The sequence below is a fragment of the Eumetopias jubatus genome, unplaced genomic scaffold (assembly GCF_037043125.1).
Source record: "Eumetopias jubatus isolate StellerSeaLion01/CBP00866 unplaced genomic scaffold, mEumJub1_p1.0 scaffold_4, whole genome shotgun sequence".
Classification (NCBI taxonomy): Eukaryota; Metazoa; Chordata; class Mammalia; order Carnivora; family Otariidae; genus Eumetopias; species Eumetopias jubatus.
In genome coordinates this window covers 79,589,345-79,601,994 of record NW_028274810.1, presented here as the reverse complement: position 1 = coordinate 79,601,994, position 12,650 = coordinate 79,589,345, and the positions used below count along the sequence as shown (strand labels likewise).

At 41.8% G+C, this 12,650-nt stretch overlaps 1 protein-coding gene across 2 annotated transcripts in view; it reads left to right on the top strand.

Moving 5' to 3' along the window:
• Positions 1–12,650, top strand: part of LOC114216995 (protein argonaute-1) — a 37,228-nt gene that overhangs the window by 13,155 nt on the left and 11,423 nt on the right. The window contains exons 9-13 of one of the 2 annotated variants that reach the window (XM_028113699.2): positions 2,125–2,244; positions 2,611–2,733; positions 2,873–3,006; positions 6,107–6,291; positions 12,397–12,556. In XM_028113699.2, coding sequence (XP_027969500.1) covers positions 2,125–2,244; positions 2,611–2,733; positions 2,873–3,006; positions 6,107–6,291; positions 12,397–12,556 — 722 coding nt within the window. Of the gene's footprint in view, positions 1–2,124; positions 2,245–2,610; positions 2,743–2,872; positions 3,007–6,106; positions 6,292–12,396; positions 12,557–12,650 lie in introns of both variants that reach the window. The other variant, XM_028113698.2, reaches the window with a different exon arrangement.

Below are 12,650 nucleotides of genomic sequence, written 5' to 3'. Positions count from 1 at the left end.
AGTGCAGGGTCTAATCATGTAGGCTATTATAGCCAGGGGGGACTTCTTTTGTTTTGCTTTTTAGAATAACTTTATCAAGATATAATTCACATACCATAAAATTTACCGTTTTAAAATGTACAATTCGGTGGTTTTTAGTATGTTCAGAGTTGTATAACCATTACTCTTATCTAATTCTAAAACATTTCGTCATCTCCAGAAGAAAACCTATACCCATTAGTAGTCACTTACACTCCTCCTCTCCACAAATCAGCCCTTAGTAATCACTAATCTATTTCTGTCTTTGTGCATTTGTCTATTCTGGACATTTCATATGAATAGAATTATATAATATGTGGCTTTTTTTGACTGGCATATTCCACTTAGCATAATGTCTTCAAGGTTTGTTATATTGTAGCATGTGTCAGAATTTTCTTCCTTTTTAAGGCTAAATACTATTCTCTTGTGTATATATACCACATTTTTTTTATCCATTCATTCATTCATTGATGGATACACTTAGGTCGCTTCCACTTTTTTAGCTATAATGAATAATGCTGCTATGAATATAGGTGTACAGATATTCTAGTCCCCGCTTTCATTTCTTTTGAGTACATACTCACATACGGATTTACTGAATCATATCGTAATTATGCGTTTAATTTTTTGAGGAATTACCATACTGTTTTCCACAGTGGCTGTACCATTTCACATTCTCACCAGCAATGCATAGGGTTCCAATTTCTCCACATCCCTGCTTTAGTTTTTTCCTAATGTTGATTCTGTAGCTGAAATTATCTGTCAAGAGTGCTACAACTTTAAGGTGCTTTTAAGAGGGCAACCTCCTAAATTAACAATGCTGGATTTTTTTTTTAAAGATTTTACTTATTTATTTGAGAGAGAGAATGAGATAGAGAGCATGAGAGGGGAGAGGGTCAGAGGGAGAAGCAGACTCCCTGCCGAGCAGGGAGCCCGATGCGGGACCCGATCCCGGGACTCCAGGATCATGACCTGAGCCGAAGGCAGTCGCTTAACCAACTGAGCCACCCAGGCGCCCAACAATGCTGGATTTTTATTAATTGAATCGACTAATTTGTATATTCTTTGGGATATGGAATTTAAGAGCAGGTGACCTTGTCCTGGTTTTCCCTGCCATTTTTCAAAAATAAAATTTGGAAATTAGGAGGAAAACCAGTACTTACATAGTGTTGGCCCTATGGGAACAAATTATATATTTCATTTTGTCTAACTCCTCACAACAACCTCATAGACAGCTAGTGTTTTATCCCATGACTGAAATTAAAGAAGCAGAGTCTCAGAGTAGTTAAGGGACCTGCCCAAGGTACTATCACCTAGAAATGGCAAAGCTGGACTTCAAACTCAAGCCTTCCCAACCTACTGGCTTTCTGTACTCTGCCAACAGACTTCCTGTTCATAGCATCCTGAATATAGTATATCGGGGAATGGAAGTCTTGTACTTCACTAGAAAGTCTTTTCTGATTTCCTCTGTGTTCTCTTGGACCTAAAACAGGAATGCATGGCAGGATGTTCCTCACACCAATAGAGGACGCTGTCAGACAACACAGACTGATTTTAGGGCTTAGTGATCATCTGTAGGCTGGGGCTCAAGAGTTAAGAGCCATCTCCAAGTTCTCCCGGTGGGTTGCAGAGGAGCAACTGACTGCCTGTCACCATTGAAGAGGGCTATCTGCTACCTTAGGAATCCAGTTTGTGTGTATTTAGTTTTTTAGTATTCAGAAGAGCTCTATACTGGGTCCTTTGGTAAATAATAATTTACGCTAGAGTTTACTGAGTGTCTACTGTGTTCCAGAACTGTACACAGTCCTTTAAGTGCTTTATTTTATTTAGTCTCTGAACAACCCTATGAGATTGTTACTGTTCTTCCCAGTTAACATGAGACCTGAGCCCAGATCTGGCTCTGGATCCCAATCTGTTAATGACAAAGTGGCTATATTGCCTTTTGTATTGCACATGGATATTTTCTAACTTACCTGTCTCTGCACAAGAGATTTTGCAGTCCCCTTCCCAGGGCTGACAGCCAAGGTCTCTTCCCTTATTGTGGGGCTCTGGGTACAGGGTGGACTGTACTCAAGCCAGAGCTACCTGTCCTTCTCGTTTCCTCAGGTCTGTAACATTGTGGCTGGGCAGCGCTGCATTAAGAAGTTGACCGACAACCAGACTTCGACCATGATAAAGGCTACAGCTAGGTCGGCCCCAGACAGACAGGAGGAGATTAGCCGCCTGGTCAGTAGGGCTGCAGAGAAATGTATGCTTGGTTGCTCAGTCATTGGGGCCCCTGGTAGCATAGATGCTTTTCTGCCTTGGCAGGATCCTCAGGAGAACACAAGTCTGGATTTGTTGCCTGGGATTCCATAGGACTGCTCTTGCTCTTGACCCTGTAGCTACTTGGCTTCCTATTTCTTTTTCCCTCCTGTATTACTTCCCTGTGTTATCCACTCCCACTTACTTCACTTTCCACTTTCCCACCTTTTTTTAGGGCTATTACTTGCCAGCCCCAGCTGCTCTTCAGGGCTTTCTCCTTGGGACCCAGAGGGTGAGCAGTATTGCCAAGCTGCTACTCTCCTGAGATCCCCTTCTTTTGTCTTGCAGATGAAGAATGCCAGCTATAATCTAGATCCCTACATCCAGGAATTTGGGATCAAAGTGAAGGATGACATGACGGAGGTGACGGGGCGAGTGCTGCCGGCCCCCATCCTGCAGTACGGCGGCCGGGTGAGCAGGGTCAGGGCCAGACAACATCTCTAGGGCATATGGGAGGGGGGAATTGGGTTTATATAACCAGGGGCTTTTGCTCCCCTACTCACCTGGCTCTACTGAGGCTCACCTGGGCACCCCCTCTGCCTATCCCCAGAACCGGGCCATTGCCACACCTAATCAGGGTGTCTGGGACATGCGGGGGAAACAGTTCTACAATGGGATTGAGATCAAAGTCTGGGCCATCGCCTGCTTCGCACCCCAAAAACAGTGTCGAGAAGAGGTGCTCAAGTAAGGAGGGTTGGGTGTATGGGTGGAAGGGTGGGAAGGACCCTAGCTGCCTACCTTCCCCTACCCACAAGGGACCAAGATTCGATCTGTGGTCTCTTCTTTCTGACTCTTCCCTGTGCTTCCTGGCTCAAACTTCTGCCTGTTCCTTTTCTGTCCATCTGTGGTCAGAAGTCTTGATAAGAAGCTGTATTTGTGTCAGAAATGATGATTTCAGGACATGAATCTCCTAAGGGAGTCCTGAATTATTTTATTGTTATAATTACTAACATTGGTAGTAAATAGTATAGTGATGGCTATAATGTTGCACCAGCACTCGATCTAATTTAATGTTCTCTCATTTCATCTTCATAGTGAGTAGGTGGTGGTTCCATTTTCAGGAGACTGAGGCTCAAAGAGTACCTTATACAAGGTTTACATATCAAGAAAGTGTCAGAGTTGGGATCAAATCAGATCTGAGGCTTCAAAGCTTGTATTTCTCATTGGAAACAAAAGCTCAGCTGGTTCTCTGTGCTGTCCTCTCTTATATTATATACAGAATTTGTTCATTCAGGTCCAAGTGACCTGAATTAGATGAATATGAGTTATAAGGGCCTCTTAGCTTACTTAGTGGCTGAGGGGCTAGGAACATATGACAGCAATGAAGAAAATGATATAGCCAAATGGTTTAAAGGAACACATTAGGGGAGTAATGGTCTTGAGCAAATGAATGAATAGTAAAGTAACTAACCCTTCCCCTGCAGTCTTTTTTTTATTGAGATATTTCGAATACCACAAAATTAACCCATTTAAAGTGTATAGTTAGGTAGTTCCTGTAGTCTTTTGATGTGGTCACTTCTTATTTTCTTTGGATCTAGAGCAGGGTCAAAGGATCAATGCCCACCTAGGCTGAGGAAGAATTGGTGGAGCTGACCACTTTGGGTATTGACAAGGATAATAGAGCTGTGTGTTCTGGCAGGTTCAGCTGGCCTTGGGGTTTTCATAAGAATTAGTTACAGCAGCACCTGATGAATGTAGGGACTCCGCTGCCCTGCCTGTCCTTCTCCCCTCTCCCCTCATAGAGACACAACTACCACCATCACACTTAATAGTTTCTTTTAAATGAGCTCCTCTTGTCCCCTTTCCTAGGTTTTGGGGATTTTAGCGCCATTTGGATTAGGCCACTCCTAGCCTTGGCCTAGCATTGGAGAGCTGGCCTTTAGCAATATTGGAAAGGCTCCCAGCTCTCTGCCTTTGTGTCAGCTTATTGGTAGCTCTATTCTCTGTATGCGTCTCTCATTCCCATGTTCTTTCCCTGTTCAGTTCTTTTGAGAAAATCCATTGTTTTTGACATTTTGGGGTACAGAAACTGATAAACCTAGAATCTCTGCGTTGGGAGTCTGTTCATCAGACACCCCCTTCTCCCATTGATCCCCAGACGCAAGGGGTAAGAATATGACTTGTATACCTGAGTCGGTGGTACCCAGTTGGTTGTTTGGTTCTGGGCCTAAAGATTAAAATCGGAGTCTTCGGGTATGGCAGTGGATGAGATTGTCCAGGGAGAATGTACATGGTGAACAGAGGCTGAATATAAGAACTCTGAGAAACTGGAAAGTAAATAGAGCAAAGTTCCAAAGTGTGTGTGAGGGGATGGGATCCAGAGCACAGGAAAAGAGATAGAAGAGAGAAGTGAAGGTGGCTGTGGAGGTTGAGAAATTGGTAATTGGGGATGGATGAGGGAGTCCTATGGTCAACCCTCAGGATTTTTCTTCTGGCTAAAGAAGTTCTGTTACCTCCACTGTATCACTTTTCGGAGAGGATTTCAAGATCTTCCCCATTCTAGACTTCTTTCAACACATGGCCCCCAGCACAGAACACAGTATGCTAAGTATGATCTGGTGGTAGAGAAAAGATTGGGAATACCACTTTCTTTGAAGTAAAGACCCACTTAATAAATTTGACTTACTAAATTTGATGTTCCTTTATATCCTCCATATTAGTTCAGTTCCTCCCTCTAATGTAGCCACTGTCATGAACTATTATGACTTTCCATCTAATTTATATGTTTTATACACCTATATACAAATGATTTAAATTTTATTTTTAAGATTTAGTTATTTATTTTAGAGAGAGAGAGACAGCACAGGGGTGGGGGGTGGGGAGGCGGGAAGGGGCAGAGGGAGAGGGAGAGAGAAGCCCAAGCAGACTCTGAGCTGAGTGTGGAGCCCAACACGGGGCTCAGTCTCACGACCGTGAGATCACAATCCAGCCAAAACCAAGAGTCAGAGTTCAACAGCCTATGCCACCGAGGTGCCCCTCAAGTGATTTTGAATTTTACATAATAGTATCATTTTGTATTTATCTTGTGTTTGCTTTTTTTTTCTTTACTAAATATGTGAAAAAATACTTATTTTCTCACTGTATAGAGTTTTGAATCTATCATACTGGTATTTATATGCTATAGAATGTCCCCTAAATAATTGCTTGTATTCCCTATTTGTATATTGCTTTTAATCTAAATGTAAGATTTTCACAAGTTAAATTTTCTGCTATTTATTTCAGTCTGTCATTGTACTTAGGTAGCTTGATTTTTTAAACCTACTGCATATGTATCATTTCTTCCAACTTTGTCTTCTTTTCCTAGGGTAAAGCCCTAAAGCCAAAGGAGAGAAGCTTGTTTAATTATCTGCTCTTAGGCTTCAAAGAATCAGTAGGGGAGGAGGGAGCTCATTTTTGCTGAGCACCTCCTGTGCTCTGATCACTGTTGGAGCTTATTTTAATATGAGCAGAGGCCTTTCTCTTGTGCATTTGCCTACTGCTACAGACTTAGTGCACAGAAATCAGCTACTTGAGTGGAACAAAGTGGGGACTCCGAATTCCCAGAGGTCGCTTCTCTGGGCTCCCTCGGCTCTCTGCTTATACCATTGAATACTTAGCAAGTGTGATTTTGTCCTACTCAATTATAAATGTGTTTTTTTTTTTTATACTGGCTGTGATCATGTCTCATTTATCTCAGAATGTCTCAATGGCTATCCTAGTGCTAGGTACCTAAGATGGAGGCATTTGTTCAGAGGTATTAAGGTGGGACTCACTGCCTCCTGTCATGACCATACTTGTGCTGCAGGAACTTCACAGACCAGCTGCGGAAGATTTCCAAGGATGCAGGGATGCCCATCCAGGGCCAGCCTTGCTTCTGCAAATATGCGCAGGGGGCAGACAGCGTGGAGCCCATGTTCCGGCATCTCAAGAACACCTACTCAGGGCTGCAGCTCATTATCGTCATCCTGCCAGGGAAGACGCCAGTGTATGGTACAGTTCTCTGGGGACAGTGATAATGAAGACAGGACTCTTCTCAGGGTAGCTCCCTGGAGGCTCCTAGGGAGGACTCAGTGTGGGTTCTTTGCTCTAGCCAGAGTTCTTCCTTAATATCAGTATTCCTTTTGAAGGAGAAATATTAGCCTGTATGAGCCATTGAGTTATCCTAGGTCCTGCTTACCTGCTCACACTCCATCCCAGTAGCACTTACTGGGGTCCTCTGCGTGCTGGTCTTTATGCCAGGCTAAGCTGAGCCAGATACAGATATGTGTCAGTCCAGATTCCTTCCCATCCCTGGGAGTGTGACGACTATCAGGACATCGTGCAGCACCCTCAAGCAGAATCTGTGGTGGTTCAATAACTGGTTTGTTGCCTGGGAATGACTTGGACTTTCTGAGAAGTTTTCTCTCTCTCCCACTTTTCAGAATAGGGATGATTATATATTTGTCTGGCTCAACTCTTTTACTCTGTTTTCCCAGCACCTCTCCTGTTTCAGAAGAAGAGGTGTCCCTCCTCTTACCTTGTTCAAGCCACATATGCTCTTGATCCCATCTCATCCTGCCGCTTCTGGGATTTCATACCCTTTGACCCTCAAACCCGTTCGGATTCCCCATCCAAGAGTACATCACCACAATCATGCCATCTCCTTCAGCTTTTGTCTTCCTGTTTCTTGTTTTTCTTCATCGTACTTTTTGAATGAGTTCTCCATATTTTCTAGACCCACGCCCTCACCAGCTGCTTACTACTTTGCCCTTTCATCTGTCGTACCTGACTTTCTCCAGAGCTTGCCCTGCAGAGAGCCATCGGTGACCTTTCTCACTTCTCTTCGCTTGACTTTCTCCTGTCTCTCTTTAATTACTTTTGTTATTACCAGATATGCCTGGTATTTTCCAGATTTCTATACCCTGCCTTCTCTATCTTTACATTCTAGTGAAATTTTCATTTATTTCAGTTGCTTAAATCATCACCTCTTACTAATATATGTTATAATGTATTATTAAATCTTGGTCCAACCCTTGACCTCTCCACTGTTCCCATCTGTCCCTTTGACCTTTCTCCCTTCTATAGGCATTTATTAATTACCTACTATGTGTAAAACACTGTGCTAGGTCATAAATACATTGGTGAATAAGACAGATGTAGTTTCTGCTCTTATAATGTGTTTTGATGGACATTCATTTCTTTAGTAGCTTATCTTCTCTGTTTATCAGTAAGCTCTTCTCTTTACATCTTCTGTGTTTGGCATCGTAATTGCTTCTGGGTACCTTCATCCAAACTCTGGAGGCAGTGTTAACTTTGCTTCATCTCCATCATCATCTTTTTTACAGTCTTAAGATCTGTTCTCTGCTCTCTACCCACACTTCTCAACTTAATTCTAACATTTTTTCTTAAGTCTTTCTTGAATAAGAAAGGTTTTTCATTTACTGGATGAGACCTTTTGTGACTCTACTCCCAAAAAAACTTTCATTGATATGAATTCACAAAATAAAAATTTTTCAGGTCCCTGATCTTAGTTTAATGTTTTCAGCTTTATCCTGTACTGTTCCCTTTGCCACACATACTGGGAAGATCACTTGTTCTGGAATTAGATAGAAATGGATCTTAATCCTGGCTATGCCAGTTTACTGATTTAGGCAAATTACCTAACCTTATATAATTAATTAATTAATTATATAAAAAGCAACATCTAGCACAGTGCCTGGCACATAGTAGATACTCTAAATCTCATTTCTTCTTCTTCTTTTTTTTAAAGATTTTATTTATTTGTTCATGAGAGACAGAGAGGCAGGGGAGAAGTAGGCTCCTGCAGAGCAGGGAGCCCAGTGTGGGCCTCGATCCCAGGACCCCGGGATCATGACCGGAGCCAAAGGCAGATGCTTAAGCCAAAGGCATGACCTGAGCCACCCAGGCATCCTAAATGCTCATTTCTTGCCTGTGCTTTCTAATCTTTGGCTTTGTTTACATCATCTGCCTTTTTCTAGAATATCTACATACTCTTCTTCTTATCCCCCCATGTTGCCCTTAAAATTCTGTCAAGTCTCAATTTAAGTGTACTTATTTCTGGAAGCCATCTCTTACCATCCTACCTAGAGGATAAATCTTTCTGGATACCTCTGGAAATTTTATCAGGCTGCCGGTCAGTTGTAACCTTCCTTGATATTATTTTGAGCATGGAGTAGATTTTGTTTTGCTCTGAAACCTTCTTCCCCTCTGCATATGTAAACTTAAAGTAAAGCCTTCCACTGACATGAGACTTAGTAATTGCTTCTGGAGGGAAGTTGGTTGATCTCCAGTCCATGTCTCTGGGCTTTTATTGATAGCCCTTGGATGCAAAACAAGGATACATGTTAGGAGAACTGCCTTGAGTAATTATCCACAGTTCTGGTTCTCTCCATTAAGGGGAGAATCCAGTATTGGTTTACCTGGGGAGTAGTATAGTACAGCATGCTGGGGGAAGGCAGTGCTTACTCAGAGAATTTCCCCCCATCCTGGGCTCAGTAATGCTATCCCTCTCTCCAACTTTGGTGAGGACCTTGGGTTTCTTCTACTTACATTCTGTTCCTTGATTATATGCCACTTGGACAATGAAAACAATTGCCTAGGAATTAAGCCAGCAGATAAGAGGAGCAGTTAGATTCTTCTAAAGACCCTCACCTTCCCTCCTTGGAGACCAAAGCAAGTTCCAGTTGCATTGTGGTTGCCCTTAGAGTATAGAAGGACAGTGTGACATTTGTCCAGTTCTGATCAGGTACCACATCTCACCCTGTCCTTAGTATTTTTAACTCCTTCCTCTCCACTAAATTGATACTATTATCCTTTTTTTTTTCTTATGTAAACTTTTTATTGTAGTATACATATAGAAATCTTAAGAGTTCAGGGGCGCCTTGGTGGCTAAGTGTCTGCCTTTGGTTCAGGTCGTGATCCTGGGGTCCTGGGATCGAGCTCCACGTCGGGCTCCCTGCTCAGCGGGGAGCCTGCTTCTCCCTCTCCTCCCCGCTCATGCTGTTACTGTCTCTGTCTCTCTCTCAAAAAAAAAAAAAAAAGCTTAAGAGTTCAGTTCAATGAGTTTTTACAAAATGTCACAACAGGGTAACCAGTACCCAGTTTTAGGAGCAAAACATTACCACAACCTCAGACTGCCAGTCACTACAGGTCCACATCAATGGTGATCACTATTTTGGCTTCTAATGCCATAGCTTCGTTTTGACAGTCTTTGAACTTGATGTAAATGAATCATTTATTAGGTACTTTTTTTGTGTCTGGCTTTTACTCAACATTATGCTTATGAGATTCAACCATGTTTGTTTAGTCGTAGTTTGTTACAGTTTTTCCATTAGATGACTATAACACAGTTTACATGTATTATCCGTTCTACCATCAGTGGGCATATTTGTGTTGTTCCCAGTTTTTACTGTTATAAATAAAGCCTCAGTGTACATTCTTGTACATATCCTTTGAACATATATACCCATTTCCACTGGGTGTGTATTTAGGAGGAATTTTATTTATTTATTTTTAAAGATTTTATTTATTTGTCAGAGAGGGAGCTCAGGCAGAGGGTGAAGCAGGCTCCCAGCTGAGCAGGGAGCCTGATGCAGGGCTCGATCCCAGGACCCTAGGATCATGACCTGAGCTGAAGGCAGATGCTTAACCGACTGAGCCACCCAGGCGCCCCTCTAGGAGGAACTTTAGTGTATAGTTTACACTTCCACCAGCAGTGTATGAGAGTTCTAGATATTTTATGTCCTTACCAAACTTGATATCTTCCATTTTAGCTGTTTTTGTGGTGTCTAGTGATCTTGTGTTGTGCTTTTAATTTGATTTCTCTGATGATTGATAAAGTTGGGTATCTTTTTATATGTCTGTTGGCAATTTCACTAGGCTCTTTGTAAAATGTCTACTCATGTCTTTCCCTTTTCTTTTTATTGCCTTAACTACCTTTTTCTTATTGATTAATTTATTGATTAATTAATTTCTTATTGATTTCTTACTGATTTATAATTCCTTCATTTAATATGTATGTGTATTATACATATATTCTCTGCTTTGTGGCTTGCCTTTTTACTTTCTTAATGGAGTCTTTTGTTGAACAGAAATTCAAAATGTTAATGTAGTCCAATTTGTGTAACATTTTTTCTTTATGGCTAGTAAGTTCTGTGTCCTGTTTAAGAAATCCAAAGATCGTAAGATGCTAGTCTATGTTTTTTTTTTTTAAGATTTTATTTATTTATTTGAGAGAGAGAATGAGAGAGAGCAAGCGTGAGAGTGGGGAAGGTCAGAGGGAGAAGCAGACTCCCCACTGAGCAGGGAGCCCGATGTGGGGCTCCATCCCGGGACTCCAGGATTGTGACCTAAGCCGAAGGCAGTTGCTTAACCAGTTGAGCCACCCAGACACCCCTATGTTTTCTTTTAAATGTGTGGTTTTTTGTTTGTTTGTTTTTAACCTTTCACATTTAGAATTAGTCTGTCTCCTCCAGAAACTCTTGCTTTCTCTGTCCCCTGGCAGTGGTTCCTCTACTGGTGCAAAGCCTAGAATCTCAGCCTCGTGCCCACACCTAGAATCAGCAAATGTACCCAGGGTAAAAGCAGCTGCAGAAGAAAGCTCACCTTGGTGAGATTTTCTGCCTCTCTGGAGTTTTTGCCCCTTCAGTTCTTGTCTCAGCACCTCTCTTTTGCCTTTAAAAGATGATTTCTGTATTTTGTCTGGCTTTTCTGAATGTTATCTGCAGAAGCATTGGTTGATCACTAACTACTCCATCTCTCTTGGTAGTGGAAATGATCCTTTTAGCTTTTTCAACATGTTCAGGTCTCTCTCATTGAAAACATACTAAATCCTTCATTGATCTCACATCTCCTTGGCACTTTATATCACCAAAATAGTTTTTGTCTCTATACATTAGTATTTTGCCTTGATATCGATTCAAAGGACATTTCTGGGGGCACTTGGGTGGCTCAAACGGTTAAGTGTCTGACTCTTGATCTCAGCTCAGGTCTTGATCTCACAGTCATGAGTTTAAGCCCCACATTGGGCTTCACGCTGGGCATAGAGCCTACTTAAAAAAACAAACAGCAGAAAAACAAAGGACATTTCTGGTCCTTATTTTACTAGATCTGTTAGCATTTGATTTTGTTGAACACTTGCTCCGTCTTGAAACCCTCTCTTTCCTTGGCATTCATGATACAACCCTGTCTTCCTCCTAGTTTTCTGGGTATTTCTCCTTTGCAGACTCACTTCTTAGCTGTTCTGCAAATATTAGGAGTTCCTCAAGACTCGGGTCTAAGCCCTACTCCTTTCACCTGTTCTCTTCCTTGATGATCTCATCGAGATCATGCCTTTAATTACTATCTGTACAAATATCTAACAGATTTTATATCCCCTTTCAGACTGCTTTTGAACTTTCAACTACTATTCTCATTGCTGAATTGACATCCTCACCGGAATTACCAGAAAGCACTTCAAATTCAAAAGGTTACAAGAACAGTTTATGACCTATCTTTTATTATAAAAGCTAGAAACTTGAAGTTAACCGTAAAAATTCTTTTCCCTTACATATATCATCTCTGAGTCCCTTAAATATCTCTTGAATCTGTTTGTTTCTTTCTATCTAAGCGATTGTCTTCTTAGTACAAGCTACCTTCAGTTCTTGCTAGATCAGTCTGATGACCACATTCTTTCTCTCACACCATGGTTCCTTTGCTCTCCTTTTAGTTACTTTAGCCTTTCAGTTTCTCAGACATATTTTCTATCAGAGTGCATTTTTGATGCTGTTCCTTCTGTCTGGAATGCTCTCTCCCAACTCCGCCTCTCTTCTAATGAAATCTTTGGGTTTCATTTCTATCATTATTTAGTCCATTCCTGGCTGGGTTATTACCCCCTATTATAAGCTCTCATATCTTCATGAAGTTTTCTGTTGTAGCATTTATCATTGTACTTTTCATGACTTTTAAGATTAGTCACTAGACAGTAACCACTACAATTAGGGACCCTATGTTTCTGGTTACCATTGTGTTCTTACCACCTCGTATCCTGCCTGACATCTAATTGGCATTCAGTAAATATTCGTTGAGTGCACTAATTACATCTTTCCCTGCTTATAGCTGAAGTGAAACGTGTTGGAGATACACTCTTGGGAATGGCTACACAGTGTGTGCAAGTGAAGAATGTGGTCAAGACCTCGCCTCAGACTCTGTCCAATCTCTGCCTGAAGATCAATGTCAAACTTGGTGGCATTAACAACATCCTGGTCCCACACCAGCGGTATGAACTCTATTGCCCACTTGCCCTGTCAAGCAAGGTACCATGTCGGGGATTGACAAAACGACAGGACTTTGGCCAGGCGCAGTGAATCAGA